General features: G+C 39.4%; 1 protein-coding gene across 12 annotated transcripts in view; it reads left to right on the top strand.

Annotated features, from left to right (window-relative positions):
- MYO9B (myosin IXB) overlaps nucleotides 1–19429 on the top strand; it is a 54865-nt gene that overhangs the window by 4314 nt on the left and 31122 nt on the right. For all 12 annotated transcript variants that reach the window (XM_090028041.1, XM_090028042.1, XM_090028040.1 and 9 more), the window contains 9 exons: nucleotides 4573–5466; nucleotides 13775–13869; nucleotides 15970–16032; nucleotides 16506–16605; nucleotides 17303–17403; nucleotides 17734–17863; nucleotides 18318–18407; nucleotides 18749–18865; nucleotides 19170–19304. In XM_090028041.1, coding sequence (XP_089884167.1) covers nucleotides 4630–5466; nucleotides 13775–13869; nucleotides 15970–16032; nucleotides 16506–16605; nucleotides 17303–17403; nucleotides 17734–17863; nucleotides 18318–18407; nucleotides 18749–18865; nucleotides 19170–19304 — 1668 coding nt within the window. In that variant the 5' untranslated portion in view covers nucleotides 4573–4629. The remainder of the gene's footprint in view (nucleotides 1–4572; nucleotides 5467–13774; nucleotides 13870–15969; nucleotides 16033–16505; nucleotides 16606–17302; nucleotides 17404–17733; nucleotides 17864–18317; nucleotides 18408–18748; nucleotides 18866–19169; nucleotides 19305–19429) is intronic.

The raw sequence follows: 19429 nt of genomic DNA on the forward strand, positions 1-19429 counted from the left end.
CTGCACTAGAATCATAGAAACATAACCTGGAAGGGAGGTCACTGGATCCAGCCCCCTGTTCAAAGCCAGATCGTCCTTATCTTAACCATCCCAGCTAGGCGTTTGTCTAACCTGTTCTTAAAAACTTCAAAAGATGGAGATTCTTTGATGTCTCTAAATAACCTGTACCAATGTTTAACTATCCTCATAGGTAGAAAATACTTCCATACTGCCTTAAATTTCCCTTGTTGCAGCTTAAGACCATTACTACTTGTCCTGCTCCCTGTGGTGACCAAGAACAGTCTGTTGTCGTCTTCCTTATAACCCCCGCTTCGGCATTTGAAGGCTGTTATCAAATCCCCCTCAGTTTTCTCTCTCTAAACTAAATCTGTCTGAATTAGTCTTTTAATGGGGGGTCTAATTATCATCCTTTGATAAAACTACCTCGCTTGACTTTCTCCAACATGGACAAATATTTATTGAACAGGTCTTCTTTTTCTATCTTAATTGACAATTCTACCCTTTCCAGAGTATTGGACAAATATCAGTTGTGGCTTTCTTTTTGTTTCTAATGTACTTAAGCATATTTTATAGTGCTTAAATGCTCATAGATATTTTGTGTCATTTTGCCTCACTGTTTACATTTATTATATAAATCCTGTCTTCTAATCTATATTCGTTATTTTCATCTCGCCTTTTTTTCTATTTTTGTACATTTAGTGTTTTTAAATAAGTACATTTACTATATGTCACTGCTGTAGGGTTTTTACACTTAGATTAGTCTGCCATTCTGCCCTGCTGCTGCAGTCTGTTTTGTGAACAGGTTGATAGTTCATAAGCATTTGTGTTGATGGCAAATAGTTTTTCCAAAGCAGAAATAAATATGCTTGTGTCGTGGCTCTTGAAAACTTTGAGACCCCACCAGCTGTTGCAAAGAGAAGCTGGCAAAGTAATTAAGTCTAGCAGTTGATATATTTCAAAGCTCCTGACTTTCAGACGCTTCAAGCTTCTCCGTAATCTCTAAAAATTGAAGTGGATCTTTGCAACATTGAATTTCAGACTTAAACATTTTAACTTTTTTTGTTCCAGTATTTTTGATCACTGGCAGGCAAATTCAAATCTTGGAAATCCTAGAGCAGTTCAAAGATGAATCACTTACGTGAAGTTCAGTAGAAATTGAACGTTAGCATTCCTTGACAATCTTAGTGCTTTATATTAATGTAAACTTTAATAATATTAACTGTAAATAATAACATGAGCCAGCTGTCACTAGGAGGAAAAAGGCCTTTAAAATTTCAGTGGTGATAAAAGAAAAGAAAATCCTCAAATGGATTTCATATTTGGTTGGAGTGAAGCAACCATTACAGTATCTTCCTATTCCACCCCCTCACCATGAATGTGTGTGGTAATCATGTTGCTGCAAGATCTTGTCACTGAAGATCGCCTCTTCTAAGCATGTTCTAGGAGGGAGACAAGAAGTTGCATCTGTACCGCTATTAAAGTAGGAGCCTGCAAAACACTTTTATGTTAGTGTCTACGGTCTGCGCATTGCCTTGTCACTGCTCTGTTTCCCCAGAGTAGGAGGTATTTCCTGTCCTCTTTCTCCGTCTTGAGTCTTTCCTGAACAGACCACCAGCGATATCTAAAATAACTCATATCGCCATGTTTATAAAGGGCCTCTGTCTCCCAGGAAAAGATCTGAGACCACCTTTGTTTGATTTCCTCTGGCAGTTATCCAAGAAGTCAAGGTTGAAAAAGGTGATGGATGAGCCTGAAAAAAGGTTCAAGACACCTACTAGCCAGTACAGAAGAGGAGACTAGGAAGGCTCTATAAAAAATGTTCGCAGAAAGGATAGTGCTGAGAGACTCGGTTTCAAGCTATCGCTACCTGCTGGGAAGGATCAAATGGCTAAGATTTTTACCAGGGTATTGCTACTTTGGAGGGCCATATTTCATACAAGTCTCTGACTATTAAGTATCTGAAATAAGCTGCTGAAAGAGGAGGAAAATATATAATAGGGGAACTCTCAGTCATTCTGTGCTTTCTTTTGGAGCTATTTAACTGTGAAAAAGAAAAAGTGGCAACGCCTGTTTTCCTGTTTCCCCTAGTCTCTTTCCTTAGGACTGTATTGCCCATGAATAACTCCAGTGCTCACCCTTGCTGTTCATAGCTTTTCCAACTAGCAGCGCGACTAAATGAAGATTCTGATAAGTTCCCTGCAGACGGTAGCTCTGGGTAGTAGCAGTGAAAGCAGCGGTCATGTAGCTGTCCCTCTGGAAATATTAATGAATAGGCAGCTGATCTGGGGTTGTTGGGAGACTTGAAATTGCTTCTGTTGTGAGCCAAAAGCTAAAAACTTATTTGAATTTTGCAGAAATTTTGTCTTCCTTTGCATTCTCCAGGGAAAGCTGCTGTGTGCCACTGGCAAGCATGAGTGGTTTTTTTTTGGTTTTTTTTTTTTTTTTGAGGTTTGGGTCTGAATGTCTGGCATCAAAAAAGGAACTTTAGTACAAGCTTAGTTATCATCTCAAAAATAGCATTTCCTGTGCTGTTTTTCAGACAGAATTCACCTAGTCAGAATTGTTATTTCTCCATTGTGGTTGTTTCAGAAACGTTCCTTAATTTAATCTGTTGAAAGAAATTAAAATGTTCTTTTGTTGAAAGCATGGTTTTAAACAAATACTAATATATTCTGTTGGTGTTTGTGTGACAACATGGTGAAGAACAAATTCTGTATGTCTTTGTATGGGCAGCCACTTCAGTGTCAAGTGAGATTTCTGGTGCAGAGACTGGTCGTCATACTGTTCTACTGACGTCTTGTCTCACAGTGCTTAACACTTGCTTGGATCCTCCCCCCGCAGCCCCCTCACCTCCAAGCCAGAACTGAATAATGCTAGACATAAGGGCTGGAAGGTACTTGTAGTCAATCCCCCTGCACATCTCAGTTTGCAGTGAGCTTCCTGGGAGTGAGCAATATACTTAAGCAGAGGAAGTCATGCTGCAATAGATTGTATGTATTAACCACAGATGAATGCCCTTGTATATTCCACTGTCTGTGGCATACTCTGCTGCCCTTTTGATGAGCAGACTTTGAAAACAATTTGACTTGCATAACAGAAATGGTTCAAGAGTGGTTTTTACACAGAATTGCTTGGGAGTCAAGTTCTCCATTCTTGGCTTCATTCAGGAATGGCAGAACCATGTCATGTGCTTTTTTAAGTGATTCATTTGCCTGCCTGCAGTAGAAATGCCAGTTCAGTGTTTCCAGCTCTCCACTGATCTCAGTTTTTAAAAAGCTCTTCACTGAAGCTCGTTGGCCTAATAACTGTTTGCTGTTGAAAATGACTGCATTGTAACTTGTAACTCAAACGGGCTGTCTCACACTCCACTTTATTTCAGCTTGTGAACTTCTGATATTTAGATGACTTGTTCTTCAGACCTGGTTTATAGTGGCTATTTTATGGAGTACTGTAAACAAAACATGGAGTTGGTGTCTCATTCATTATCTGTCTCCTAAACTGTATGTTGGTAAGGGGCCACTACAGCACAGTCAAAGTTTTGGTGCTGTTAGCATGATTAATCATGAAACCTAATCAGATGGCAACTGAAAGGTAGAGTGGCATGCTCCAGCAAAGGACGGAGATTCATAGTGCCACGCAGGTGAGAAAAGTGTAGACCAAGGACTCTGAGATGTTGATACAACAAGGAGAGGGCTGACTTGTAGGCTATTTATGGGTATGGAGCGACCAAAAGCTAGACCATGAGGCTGCATGATGCATTTGAAATGCTTGGGATTGATGACATGAGCTCAGTAGGGTTGGAGTCATGTTGTAGTCATCATGGTCCAGGAAATAAGCGAGAAGAGAGGGTTTTTTCTGGGGTTTTTTGTTTAGGGATTTTTGGTAGGATCTTTTACTGGAGCACCTGAATAATTAGAAGGGATGTTTGTCGCCTGAAGAAGGGGACTTTGTGCCTGAAAGTTTGTCTATCATCTCTCCCAACTATTCAATAAGAGATGTCACCAAAAAGCATGAGGCTCCTGCTTCAGGCATGAGAATAATGGGAGGAGAGAGAAGGGGTAAAGGAGTATGAGGTAAATGACATAATTTGTGAATTCTGTGCAAGTTAGTTGTAAAATCTGAACTGAAAAATGCTACAATGAGACTAGTTTTACTGTCATATTAAAAAAAATGTTAAAAGCAAGACATGGTTGTTGATTGTAATGAAAATAGCTCCTAATGGTGTCGCATTCTCTTGTGCAAAGTTTTTGCATATTATTAGAAAACAGCAAGTCTTTTTTTGTCCATATGCAATGTGAGAACAATCTGAGAAAATGTCAGCTGGCAAGGATAGCTTAATGAACTCAAATGCACAAGCTCTCTCCCCTTAGCTCCTGCCCACAACTCTTATTTTTAAGCAGACCTCTTCAATAAGAGAGAGTTTCAGTTTGAAATAACCTCAGAAAATAGCTTGTTTTTCATGATATGCCTGTGTAACTTCATCTTGTGTTTTTCTTCCTTCATTTGCGTTTGCATTTCAGGGAAGCCTGCTGTTCAGAATATAATACCTGACTCTTTGCTCTTCTTTTTCAGATAATGGGTACTGTGCAGTAAGCTCGGGAGGTATGCTGAAGCCAGGTTTGTGGCAGAATGAGTTTAAAAGATGCTGGCAGTGCAGTTTGCCAGGACAGGGTGGCCTATCATCTTCATATTTACCCTCAGCTCTCGATAGAAAGTGCTCCCTGCTGTAGAGTGACTGCAACCAAGGACAGCACTGCTTCGGATGTCATCAAGGATGTGATAAATACTTTGAACTTGGATGTCTCAAAGCATTATGTGCTTGTGGAAGTGAAAGAATCGGGAGGTGAAGAGTGGGTACTTGATGTAAATGACTGTCCTGTTCAAAGGGTTTTGCTTTGGCCCCGCCGTGCTCAGGATGAGCATCCTCAAAAGGATGGTTACTACTTTCTTTTGCAAGAAAGGAACACTGATGGGACCATCAAATATGTCCACATGCAACTGGTGTCCAAGGCGAAGGAGGCTCGACGGTTGGTTGAAAGGGGTTTTCTTCCATGGCATCAGGAAGACTTTGATGACTTGTGTAATCTTCCCAATTTAACAGAGACCATGCTCCTAGAGAATCTCAAATGCCGCTTTTTGAAAAAAAAGATTTATACTTATGCAGGAAGTATTCTGATTGCCATTAACCCCTTCAAATTTTTGCCCATTTATAACCCAAAATATGTCAAGATGTATGAGAATCACCAGCTTGGGAAGTTGGAGCCCCATATCTTTGCAATAGCTGATGTGGCTTATCACACAATGCTTAAAAAACAAGTCAACCAGTGCATAGTTATATCAGGTGAAAGTGGATCTGGAAAAACTCAAAGTACAAACTTTTTAATTCACTGCCTCACAGCACTGAGTCAGAAAGGGTACGCAAGCGGTGTGGAGAGAACTATTTTGGGAGCTGGACCAGTTCTGGAGGTAAACTTAGCCTATGGTTCCCCCCCCCCCTCCTTTTGTTAAAATAAATTGAATTTCCAAGTAATTGCTTTATAATATATGTACCACTCCTGGAGGGGGGAGGATTTTGAGTACATTCTTAGTGTTGTCTGTGAAAATACACTTTGGGGATTGAATTGCTACTTTGAAGACTGCTTCTCAATCGCGTGTTCCTTAATTTCCCATCCTTCCTTGTAATTGAGTTTCTGTGTAAACAGAGCAGATTATTTAGTTCCTTTTGAAATTAGTCTCTGTCTTTGCCTTTTCAGTCTATCTTTTTGGCTTCAAAGATATCAGTTTTAATTGGTCTTAACTTTTTTGCCAGAAATCACCGTTTTAAGCTAGGAGAATCATTTGGGTGTTTTGTTGTAGAATACTGGTGGTGTTTGAGGCAAGGGTCATGAAAAACCAGTTATGAGGTTGCACTGAATAAGGCAAACAGGGACTGTTTTAATCAATAAATAGGTCTCTATTGAAATAGTAGTTGCTTAGCATAATAGTGCCCTTTGCACGGTAAGGGCACTATTTGCATGGTAAGGGCAATATTTGAATATTCCTATTATGACACCCCCCTCCCCCCCCTTTGAGGAGGAGTGGTTAGTTCTCAGCCATAAATATGTGCTTCTGGGAGAAGACCACTGTGTTTGGAAGGGGAGTTTGATTCAGTTTCGTTCAATTACTGTGAAATTTTCAGTGGAAGGCAAAACTTCAGCCACTGGAATAAAATCATAAAATTTGGTCTAGACCTGTGTCAGCTAACAGAAAGACCAACATAAATGGTTCCTGCATAATATTTCAGTGTCTCTCCCCCTCTTTTTTTACTTTCTAGTTTGGGAGGAGAAACCAGTAACAATGCATGACTAGGAGCAGGAGAAACTCTAAACCTTAAACTTGAAGGAATTCTGTTCAAACAGTATTTAGAAATGTTTGAAAAGCATTCCTAGTTCTGTGTAATTTTTTGTTGTGATACTGGGGAAATGCTATGAGACCTTTCAAAGAAGTACCTACGCGACTTTGGAAAATCTTTACAGAACAGGGAGTACATGCAAGTGTTTCCCCTTGCTTTCTGCTACTTGAAAGCAGAAGTAGAATCATTTGAGGTTTGTTAATAGCTGGAGCTTAAGTTTGCAGTTTTGAACAGAAAACAGGAAGGGGTCACTGTGGAAAGCACTGTTCCATCAGCTGATCTGCCTGCCTTTGATGGAACTGTTAACTGTTTCAGAAACTAGTTTATAGGGTATGATACAGCAGAGTTAAATCGGATAAAGGGCCTGAAATCATATTTTTGTGATTATGAACCAAAAGAGAAATGTAAATACTACAAATACAGCAGCTGTAGGTGTAATTGTACTGCAATCAAAGATAACTGCTACCTTAAGTTTTCTTTAAAAATTGGGATCTTTAGGAGAGTGCTTTCCGGTGAAGCTAAGTGACACGTGCAGTAACCCCTGTGCATTTTCTTCAGCTGTCATTTGAGCAATCCAGGAAGGCACTTACTAAAGAAACATTTCTGCTCACTGGAAATACAACTAAAGATTAAAACTTAGCTTGGGAACCTTCTAACTAAGTCTTCTTATAAAGTTAATATTTTGACATATGCTGTCCTCGTTAATGAGGTCCCGACTGAAATTCTCAGAGAAACTTCACCACGTGTAAGGCCTCTGTCAGTCGCATGCTAATTCAAAATAAGCTTGTACCTTGACTGAATTTCCATAGAATCCTTCATTTTTTTTAACAAATGTAAAAAATTGCAGTACAATTGTATCTCAAAATGTCTTGCAGAGCTGAGCACAAGTGGTCAAGTTTATGGGTTTTTTTGGAAGTTCCTACGCATCAACTTGAAACCAAAAAAGAAGGAAATGAAGCCCTCATGAAAATAAAAGAAAAGAAAAAGTTAAGGCAGATTATATGTGCTGAAGGAAGTCAGCAAGACACCTGTAACTCTTAAGTGAATAGTGTCAGTATTATTTAGATAGAAAATTGGGGAGCTATAATGCTCACCTACTACAGGTAGTGTTGGGAGTAGTGATGGCTACAATAAAGACATCTCTTAGATCTTTTATAGTAAGTTTTGGATAATAAAATTCTAATAAATATGCGTGTATGCATTATTGCACTCAGTGACCGTGTCCGCGTGTGACACGACAGTGCAGTAAGAATGAGCGACTGGGCCATAACATGTTGCTACTGTTTGGTAGCATTGCCAGGCACTAACCATGACATGGTGCTACTGCACAGTAGCATTGGGGAAAAAAACTGTGTGGTGACAGTATGCAAGTACTAAATGACTGCAGAGTAACATCTGCACAGTCCGCTGCACATTTAGACACAGTCAGTGTATTGCAGCTGGAGCTGATGCAGTGGAGAATTATACATGCCAGATTTCTAAGTGGGGTTGTGCCCTTCATGCTGAATACTATATTTTTAATAACTACTGAATGGTTAAGTCAAACCTGGTTTTATTAAAAGAGTGCAGTGAAAACTTGAAGATACTCTAATGAACTAAACTGTTAGCAGCCATAACTGCTTGTCTCCGAGTCAGTAGTTTTATACTTGATTACAGTGAATCACTGAATTATTCATGCAACAGAATGATGCAGTAAGAGAAATTTCCTTTGAAAATAAGTGCTTCTGAGGATTGTGGCACAGAGCACTTTTGGGAGCATGCCTAATCATTGGGGAGTACCTTATTTCATTTTTATATTGTTTCAAGTCCTTCTGAAGTTGCTTGCATATGTGAAAGGTAGTGTTAAGGTTAATGAGATCAACCTAATTTTCATTTGGTAGGATCCTTTAGATGTTGAATTAGAGCTTCCTCTTTTTAGTGACCTGACACTCAGGTACAAGGCGTCTGTTCAAAGTCTGACCTTTTCCTAGAGTTCAAGGCAATGACATTGCATATAACATTAAAAAGGTGGATGCCATTATTGTATTTAACAGTTACTGTAGAATGTTCTAAAACTTGCATGCTCCTAGAAAGTCTGTTTGGAGGCTTGAAAGTAAACTCCTTTTCCTCAACAAAACTTGTTTCTCTATTTCATAGATTTCATAGACATTAGGGTTGGAAGGGACCTCGGGAGATCGAGTCCAGCCCCCTGCCCAAAGGGCAGGAAGTGTATTGACCAGGCTGGTAGCTTCACTTCTTGTGAATGTTGAGTGTGTTGAAGCATGTAAACTTTTGTTCACAATATCCAAACTTTGAGAAAATGGGTTATGGCTATAGCTCACAGAGGTGATTGTTTTTTTTTGTTTTTTTTTTAATGCTCCTTGCAGTTACCTTCTCAAACAGCTGAGGCATTAAATATACCAAACTGAGATGCTGATTGAAATGTTAAGTACGTTGTGTGTAGTCCTTAATAGAAAGGAAGTCTTAGGTTTATCATGGGTGACCTGCTGAGGCCCTTCCAACACTCATGTTCTATGAAACCATTTAGAGAATCTGCAGCACGTGGCAGAGAAGTCCTCTGGGCAGGTGGTAGAGGGAAATGGGGAAGTGAGGTTATGCCCTGTTCAAGGTAACTACCCTGCAGCTTTTTACTCTTAATAAAACATCTTAATTTTATATTTCAAAGATTAATAATCATTAGAACTACTTTCTAGTATGGACAGTTGCTAGAAAAAATAATAAGACTAAGATGTGGTTCAAAAATGTTAGTATACATGTAAGCATGTTATAGAATAAGCTCCCAGGATATGCAAAACTGATCCAATTTGGACTGTTTATTCTAACTTTTGCAGTAGCCTTGTTTAAACTTGCATAGGATCAGGTTCAGGAAGGCCTTATCTTCACGACTTAGCTTGGAACCTTCCAGAAAGTTCTGTATTGTCAGTTTTGCAAGGAAAATGCTCTTCAAGTAGACCGTAAACCTCAAATGCAAAGTGTAAAATGAATTCCAGAGACTTTTTCCCGGTTCCCTCAAGTGCACACACATTTAATGTGCAACTGTTTCCCAGTAAAAACTAAAGATGCACTGATGTATTGGTTTCATATTGGGTCCACCCCACTTCTGGCCCCAGGATCGCATTCAGCACCCTGGCTGGGCAGTGCCTGCCCCTGCCCCACTCCCTCCTTCACCATGGGAGCCTTGATCTGGCCCCTTCCCCCGTGCAGACTTACCGGCTGGATGCTGCTCTCCACCCTGCCGGGCTGCATTCCTGTAAACGGCTATGGGATCTGCGTTGGGTGATACGCCTGGTTAATAATTGTCCATCAGTATCTGCCAAGAAAACCTCTATCGGTGCACCCCTAATAAAAAAACATTTTTGGGAAACTAGCTTACATAAATTGTAAGTAAAAGTAATTGTTAAAAGCCTGCTTTTGGATGAATTGGCTAAATATCAAACCACCTTCTGAAAGAGTGTACTGATGTGTGTTAGTCTCTGAAATTTGTTAAAGCAGTTACCTTCCTAATAGACTAAAAGTAATAAAGCTCACTTCCCTCTGAAGTGGATGATGGTAATGGTGACTGTGGAACAGATGGAGGTACTTCAGTTGTGCTGCAATTTGGATTTTTCTCTTCATTTAATCAGATGGCTTTCAGGTATCTCTAGGAAATTGTGGTGAAATAAAATGGCAGTCAGTGTATTTTTTGGCACTTGGATAATGTGGTCCTGCAGACACCTCCGGGCAGTTTTTCTCCTCAAAGGCTGATTCTAAATAAGTTCAGCCGAACTGTTAGTGTTGTCTGTAGGCACTTCCATTATCTGTCATCTTCTAAAGAAAGTTGATGTAAAAAGGAACTCATATCCTGAAAGCAGAACCATGAAAGGAGCTAGCTCACTGGGGATGCGATTGCTACATTTCACTTCTAAGGCTTGCCCCTGGAAATAGACATTTGAGTAAAGGAGTGGGAACACAGCCAGGCTTCTTTCTGTCTCCTCTACTCTAGCTCTGCATGGCTTGTGGTCTTGATGTGAGAATCAGGCCTGGGCTAAGGGGTACTTCAGCATTGGGTTCTGTTTGCTTTTGCCACAAAAGCCCTGCATAATGTATTTAGTGGGTGTAAGCTATGTTGATCTATTTAAGGTAGAGAGGCAGTTTTGAGACCATTATCTGTGTACATCTTTAAACACGACCATAGTCAGAAAACAGATGGGACTTCCTTTTTCCTTTGACTTGAACCTCACTAGTTTCTCATGTATACGACAAAAGGGGAGCTTTGGGGTTTTCTATCTTGCTAGTTAGATCTTTTTGAACATGGGTGCATTTGCCACTTGCCTTGTTGAGACTTCCCCAGTTGTTGAAACACTATGCATTGCTCCCACCTTTTAGCTTTTTACTGGCCTAGGTTGTCCTACTTTCTCCAGTTCTCTTGCTATATCTCAGTCTGTCTCTCTTTGTTCATCTTGGTCTGACAATTCTTGCTTTATCCTGTAACATCTGCTTTTGCTAGCGTGGTTCTTCTACTTCGGTCATTCACCATATGCATCAGTAGTATTCTGCATAGGCTTGGTTTAGTCTTTAGTTTCTCTTGAAGGACAAGGGTGAATACTAAAGAGACTAGAACGTTATAGTAGTGGCTAGTAGTTGTGGTTTTGCCCTCCTTGACTTCTGATGGATTTTGGAAATATATGGAAGGTTTTTGCGGGACTGTCAGCAGGAGCTTTCTGCCCCACAACACAGCACCCAGCATGTGCTCTGCTGCTGTGCTGGCTTACGGGAACAGAAGGACTCTCAGACTATGCTGTCTGTCCAGAACAGCCACTCCATAATAACAGAAAGCTAAAATAGCAAGTGAATTTATTTGTTGCTAGGATAAGGATGTGGTAGGTCATAAATTAATTACCCTTAACTGGCAAATTTAGGAAATCTCATATTCCAAATGATGTTAAAATGTTCAGATTCTTGACAAGAAAATGTAGCTTCTGTGTATGCCGTTTATGCTCTCCAAATTACAGTAAAGTGTACTTCTCTCCATGAAACAGAGTAGGATGAAGGAAAGGGACAGTAAGAAACATACTGGAGTGGCGTTTTGTGACTTGGGTTGGAGGCCAAACCACTCAGTATTTTGAATTTTTTGACTAGTTGAAGTCTGTAAAGAGGACCAATCTCTGTAATTTGCCATGACAGAGACTCAGTAATCATGGGGGTTTTAGAGGAGGGTATTTTTAGATCTGCTTTGGAGAATTTGCTATGTTCTTAGACTAAATACCAGACATGTGGGGTCATCTGAGCCACTGGGTAGTTTTAAACCATATGCATTGCTTACATGAGTAATCACTAAGTCGTCAGGAAACCAGAATTATGAGATTACTAATCAATTTACTAATCAACTCTTTGGTACGCAGTTGCTTTTAAATAGCTTGTATGTATGCAAATCTGGTATGCTTTGTGTGTTTCTGTTATTTTTAAACTTCTTGTTAAAAGTTTGTTTTTTCACTACAGAGTAGTAGGTCTGCAGATCCCGTAAAGTAGGTTTTTCCTTAGTTTTGCAAGTTGGAAGAGCTTTAATAATGATTCCTATTTTTCTAAACAAAAAGTAATGTGTGATGTTCACACCGAGTCTCTGGAAGAGGAGCAGGCTGTAATTTCTATGCAGTGGGTGGTTCTTTGTTCTGCTATCAGAAGACTTCCCTCTTAAGTCTTGATTGGCTTCAGCTCTGTTAACTAAAATGAGTTGACCACAACCAATGCAAAATTAATATTAGAATAGGTTAACTGTATGCTTTCTCAGAGACTTGTACCTGTGTGTGGAGAACAATTAAAGAAATAAAATTAAGAATAGCTTGCTGGCTTATAGCTACAAGATAAGTTTGAGAAATTCTGCCAACACATCAGCATAATTGCATGCAATTTATAGCAAGCCTGAAGTATCATAATAGCTGCTCTGTTGTACACAATTTCCACGGATGTAAACATGAATTGACTTCAAGAAAGAAATCGCTTTCGGGATTGAATATCTTTCTTGTGTCATATGGAGCTGGTTACTCTAGGGTCAGGGAAAGAGACAAGTCATGACTTAAAGGGTCAAATGCTGATGTCAGTATCTGGCACACTAAAGATGTCTGACGACGGTCAGAAAATTCCATGAATTTGTTCTCTGTTGGGAGGCATGTTTCCTTTGAGACATCTTAGTTGGTGTTGCTTAAAGTTTTCACAGGAAATGTTTGGGACAGACGTGTCAGCTGATAATGTTCGCAAGGAGTGGTGCATTGTTTGCTAAACTGCTGCCTTTTGCATTGGATTTTTCGCTGTATTACGTCATCTCTCTGCAGGTTAATAAAATTACAAGGTTCCCTTCAACCTACTGCAAATATGGGATCTTAGTTTGGTTTCATTTCCTTTTGTTACCTCTGCTATTTTGTTCCTTTTGTTACCTCTTCTAAGAAATCTGTCAAAATTCTCTTTGATTCAGTTGCCAAATTGCTGACACTTTAGTTGAATATTAGGGTTATAATTAGATTAAACCATTTTCAGCATGTGGACAAATTTTATTTAACTGTTGCTACAGACATTTGGCAAGCATCAAGTAAGTGTTCTTGAAAAGAGTTCCCAACTTACAGCTTTCAGTGACACACAAAGTTGAGTGTGTGTGTGTGTGTTTGTGGTTTAACAGTGCTGGATGGGAGGGTATTTGTACCAGAATCTCCTCCTGAAAGCCCTGTATGTCTTTTCATAACAGATCTTTATAAATTTAAAAATAATTCTTTAGGTTCAGAGGAGTGAAAAGTCTGGTTGATTCAGAGCAATTCCAAAATGAATTTGGAGAAGTATAACTTTTTGAATTTTTGCCTTGCCTATTTCATACAAAATCAGTCTGACTCCCTGGGAATTCAATTGACTATATTTGCAGAACTGACTTTAATATTATATTTGCTGTTAAAGGTAAAGTAATTATGTAGCTTGTTTTGTCAAGGGATTTATTTTTGAGAAAAAGACTCACTTGCTATATGGTTTTGAGTTTTGATTTCAAGAGGCAATTCTGTCATCGTTGCAGCATTCTTTCACTGACAAAGACCGTTCTTTAAGCTCATGCTTGCTTTCTAATGATTCAGCCTGTTGACCTGAGGTTCCAAGGGGCATTCAGTTAGCTTTAACTTGGTTAATTGTAGTGCATATTGAAGTAACTTCTAATTTCCTCACGGTTCCAAATGCTATGCTGGACCTGGCATAATCTATGTACATGTGTGCACATCTGAGAAAAAACACTTGTCTCAGATGCTCTTGAACCGCGTATGTTTTGCTCTTTCCGTTATATTTTGGGTGTTGAGTGCCAACTAGCAATTCGAGTGAGTACATAGCTCTTAACCTGTTTCACTGAAAATAGATTTATTCTCTGTGTTGTTGCAGGCATTTGGCAATGCAAAAACAGCTCATAACAATAACTCCAGTCGTTTTGGAAAATTCATTCAAGTCAACTATTTGGAGAATGGTGTTGTCAGAGGGTAAGTGTGACATGAAGTTTTTTCTAGAGTTGAACTGTCAATATTGTGGAGATATTTGTGTGTGTTAAAAGTGGCTTTCCACATACAGGCATACCTCGTTTTATTGTGCTTCGCTTTATTGCGCTTCGCAGATATTGTGGTTTTTTTACAAATTGAAGGTTTGTGGCAACCTTGCCTCGAGCAAGTCTATCGGCACCATTTTTCCAACAGCATTTGCTCACTTTGCATTTTTTAGCAATAAAGTATTTTTTTAATTAAGGTATATACATTTTTTTAGACATAATGCTATTGCACACTTAATAGACTACAGTATAGTATAAACATAACTTTTATATGCACTGGGAAACCAAAAAATTTGTGTGACTCGCTTTATTGCGGTGGTCTGGAACCGAACCCGCAATATCTCCGAGGTATGCCTGTAGGTGTTTTTCACGCCTGAACAGTCTGCTACTTCAGGTCACCTTGGGACCTAAGAAAGGACATTTTGTGCCCGAAAGCATGTCTAACATCTCTCCCAAGCATACAGTTTGTCCAATAAAAGATATCTCCAGAAAATCCTTGCCTCTTGCATATTGATATGCTTTTAATTTCCTTGGAAGTCACAAACCGTGCACAAATTCAGTAACTACTTGTATAAATACAGCTGTGTAATAGGCACTAGGGATGCTGACGGACATGGGAAAACGCCCCCCAGCACTTTATTGGAAGAGGCAACATGTTAGTTTGACCCGGCTCTGCAGCATCTGTATAGATCGGGCGCTTCAGTGCAGCTTTTTGGCGCTTTTATCTAAAACCGATTCAATTTAACATGATCCCTCCTCTGGGCATGCACTGTGCTTGGTACAGAGGTGCACTGAGCTTAAAATAATGCTTTTTTTATTCACGTCTATGATCAGCCATAATGTGCAATAGTCTTCTATAGGTTTGCTCATTCAGTGGTGGCTAATTTTATATCAATCATATAAATGGTTACTGGTTACAGTAATAATCTAATTCTGAATCTTTTTTTTTTTTGCAAGTAAATAGTTTTGTCCAATAATTCATTACCTGTCAGGTGAGAAGGCCTTGTATCTCATTCTTTAGTCTTATTGTGTAAGTGTTAGTATTTAGTACCATGTATCTGCAGAGCATGTAGTAGTATCACATTTTTTTTGCAACATATTCACGCTTCTGCATTAAGGGCAATATGATCGAATATTGACCAGGACTTATGCCTGCCCTGTAGTGCCATTCTAGCAGTGTATAATGAAAGGATACGCTGGAACGTATCCTTTCACTGATGCATTTGGTTTGTATCACTGCTTTTCCTTAAGCATCAGATGTAAACACATGCTAATTCTGTCAGACAAACAATTGTTTGAGTATTATTCAGGAGTAAAACTGGCATATTTACAGATGAGGTCACCCCCGCTTAAGGGATTGGTACTATGTGAACCCATTTGTTCTCTGTCTGCAGCCTGAGAAAAAGGCTACTCTAGCTTTGGCCTTGCTTTTTGTCCATTTGTATACCTAGTGGAAAAGGGAATTATTCTTTAGGCGTTTACTCTACAGTTTTTTGCTGGTGGGTGCAGTCTAATGTTGGTCACCAAACTCACAGTTTGGCAGCAGTGCATTTCTTTTGTCTTCTTTGCACTTTGTGGGTTTTTCCTTTTGCCTCTGACTAGCATCTGTTTAGCAAAATCAAGCTAGTGTAAGAGTGGTGGTGTAGCCTTGATGGTCCAGTAATTATGCAAGAGGCAAGGATTTCTTACCGTGCTATCTTTTATTAATGAAGTGGACGCATATTGAATAATTGTGATTTTTGAGAAAAAAAAAACAACCCCAAAACAACCAATCTGCTCAGTTTGAACTGGCTTTTCTTTCATATCTGCTAAGACAGAGTAGTGAAGGACTAAATGTTTGACAGCATCCTCCTAAATGTAGCACTGTATGTGGTAAGTTTTTGACTAGTAGAGATAGCAGTAAGGCCCCCTTCACAATAAACTTTGTATATGAAATAGCCTAAAGCCATTTGGAAACAGTTGCTTAGTGTTTTGGTATCCAGGTGCTCACGTTTGCATTTCCTCCCTTCACGTTTTGTTTCTTTTGGGTCTTTTATAGGGCTGTTGTTGAAAAATATCTGCTTGAAAAATCTCGTCTGGTCTCTCAGGAAAAAGATGAAAGGTGAGAGGCATTTTGTGGTGCATGGTCTGTATTCAAATGTCTCTCCTAAATGCAATGATACACACCTTTCTTAGCAAACTATATAATGAGTTTCCACCTAAATGACTGGGACTAATTCTCCTAACAGGAAGAATCTCCCAGGGAGCTGCTCTAGGGCACCCTGTGCAGTGTGAATTCACTCGAGCTCCCTGTGCACCTGGACTCTTAACTCACACGACATGCCAGTAGCTTACCATGAAAGTTCCCTTGCACTTTCAGTATATGCTAAGCGTGTTTACACACAGTCGGTGCAAAGTAGCTGATGGTCTGAAAATGTACGTTCTAGATTACTGTGCACTAACTACCCTGATGATCACAGTAAAAGATTTAATACAGTACGTACATGAAAGGGTGCTCAGAAATTTGTATTCTTTATCAAAGAAAAGTTGGCATCATGATGTCTTTATTAAACAGACGTATTTTTGATACTGTAGGAACTACCATGTGTTTTATTATTTGTTACTTGGAGTGAGTGAGGAAGAACGCAAAGAATTTCACCTCAAGCAACCTGAAGATTATTTCTACCTCAATCAGGTAATCGAGGGGGGGGACTTTCTGACAACAAAAATATTGTCTGTCCCCGGTGTTAAAATGAAGGGCACCAAGACAGGTGATCTTTATTTCCCTCTGCGGTATGACAATTCTCTGGAAATGCTAGTTGGTTTATAAGGCTTTTTTAACAAAATACTGCTTTTTCGCTGCACAGCAGTTCTAGCAACACTACAAATTCTTATACAGACACCTCGCGTTCATCACAGAGCTCCAGATATATTTCTCTTCTCTCTGTAGAAGAGACTTAACTTTCATCAACCTTATCTCCTTTTTAGTTTTGTAGGCCACCTGTGAGACACAGCCAGCCTTAAGGATGAATCTGACTATCTTGTGAACTGGATGCAAAATTCCTTTTGTAGAACTGTTTTGTGATTTCAAGCTCAAGATTTGTTGTTAGACTGCTTCGTGTTTACAGTGTTAGGTAACTGGTGATTATAACATCATTCACCTGGAGACTGGTTGGGAAGGGGGGAACAGACTGTACATTTAAAGCAGTGTAGTAGTCTAGCTGATACAAAAAAAGGGACGCACACAATTCCAGATTTTGCCAGAAAACAGGAGTGTCTATGGGCCTGCATGCACTTTGTTTCTTTTTTATTCATAAGAAAAGTTACTCAAGGGCCCGTGTCTGTATCTCTGCTATATATTTGAACCTGATTGTTGTGGGGCTTTTTCATAGCATAACTTGAAAATTGAAGATGGCGAAGATCTGCAACATGATTTTGAAAGATTAAAACAAGCTATGGAAATGGTTGGCTTTCTTCCTGCAACAAAAAAGCAGTAAGTGGAATTGGTTAGCTCTTTTATGTTTGCAGTTTGTTAGTGCTTGCTTGCATTTCCATGAAATTGCTTAGTAGTCTGTTATGAACTACACAGAACAGTTTGGTGTCCCGTACAATAATTTGTAAATCAGCAAAGCTGTATTTGTTCAAAGCCCGACGCACAAACTAGGAGAACAGTGGGCTTTTTCTTATATGGGTTGCCATAAGCCAACTTTATTCAGTCTCCATCTTTTTTTCCAGTAGATTTGGCTATTGTCCTGTGGCTCTATTTAATGCTTGTTAATGAAACAAACACTTTTAAAAAGTCACCGCTGTTTTTATTTTTCAGAATCTTTTCAGTGCTTTCAGCTATTCTCTATTTGGGTAATGTTACCTACAAGAAGAAAGCCACAGGTCGGGATGAAGGGTTAGAAGTGGGACCCCCTGAAGTACTGGACATCCTCTCTCAGCTTTTAAAGGTAGAGTATCCCTTTCATGCGTTCCATAACCATTAGGTAAGCTAATGGCATGCTGTAGCTAAAGGTGGGCGTGTTCCAGGCCTGGGGTAGGAGGCCTATGAAGGAAAAGAGATGGTTTGCTGAATTGAATGTAAATGTTCATGTTTTTGGAGAATTTTTTGTGCTGTGAAGGAGAGAGAGAAAATACATCTCAGAAGATGGGAATAGTTAGATCTGGTTACGGTGTCAGCTCTCCAATCGGATTACAGCTGGTGGGTTTCACCAGGATGGAGATACATCCCTAGCATGTGAAGGGAAAGGATTTCAAGGAATTCAGGAACATGAAAATTGTCAGCCAGCCACAGCTGTAGCTTTTGTCCTTGGGTTTGGGTTTCCAAAGCTATCTGAGGAGATGATAACTACTTAGGTTGCCACCAGTGGCTAATAACTCTGTTTTTCACTTTATTTTTTGAAGGTCAAACGAGAACTTTTAGTGGAAGTGCTGACAAAAAGAAAAACAGTGACAGCCAATGACAAGCTTGTCCTGCCGTATAGTCTTAATGAGGTGAGTCCAAGGACACAAGCAGGGAGGCTTTAGTCAGTAGCCTTGCAGGTGACCTTATTGTTACTCAGTTGATTAATGCTAGGAAATTGACTTGGGGGTTTCCTCAATTTTTAGAAGCCAGAAAATGGCCCCTGATTACATCTTGGCTGTAAAATGTCACATCACATGCAACATGGCAGTAGGAATTTTATTTTATTCACTTAAATATATTTTAATGGATGCTGCCCAAACCCTGGTGTCAGCTATTGAAAAAGTGATGCATTAAACCTTCTACCATATTCAGTCAGGGGTATTACCTGCTTGTGACTTCTTTTTTTTTTTTTTTTTTTTTTTAACTGCAGGCAAAAACAGCTCGGGATTCAATGGCAAAGTCCTTGTACAGTGCTCTGTTTGACTGGATTGTTCTGCGAATTAATCATGCGCTTCTTAATAAGAAGGACATGGAGGAGTCTGTTACAGTAAGTTCTGGACAGAAGAGCAGACAGAGCTAGCAACTCATCCTATGAATACCATAGTGTGGTCAGAGATTTGGGGTGGAGCTCTGACCCTCCCCACTCTGATGTCAGTAGTAAAATTATCACTAACTTCGGGGGAGTTTTACTGTCCCATGGATTTTACTGTGGGAATAAGTGGTTATTACAATAGTAAACATTCCAAGTCATATTGGCATAGATAACGGTACTGATGTTTAGTGTGTTGTTAGCAACCAAAACTATCATAAGATCAAGTAACAGTATCTGCACCTTTTTTCCTTCCCTTCAGTGTTTGTCCATTGGGGTGCTTGATATTTTTGGATTTGAAGATTTTGAAACCAACAGTTTTGAGCAGTTCTGTATAAATTATGCAAATGAACAGCTTCAGTATTATTTCAATCAACACATTTTCAAATTGGAGCAGGTAAGTGATTGTGTATTGCAGGTGTTATGTAAGGGCTAAAGTTAAAAGCCAGAAATAGGTATAATCTTAAACTCAGTACTTTAATACGTTTTGCTTTGTAACATGCTTGTCTAGTGGACAGAACT

Source organism: Crocodylus siamensis, chromosome 14, assembly GCF_052110815.1.
Source record: "Crocodylus siamensis isolate JL-2025a chromosome 14, ASM5211081v1, whole genome shotgun sequence".
Taxonomy (NCBI): Eukaryota; Metazoa; Chordata; order Crocodylia; family Crocodylidae; genus Crocodylus; species Crocodylus siamensis.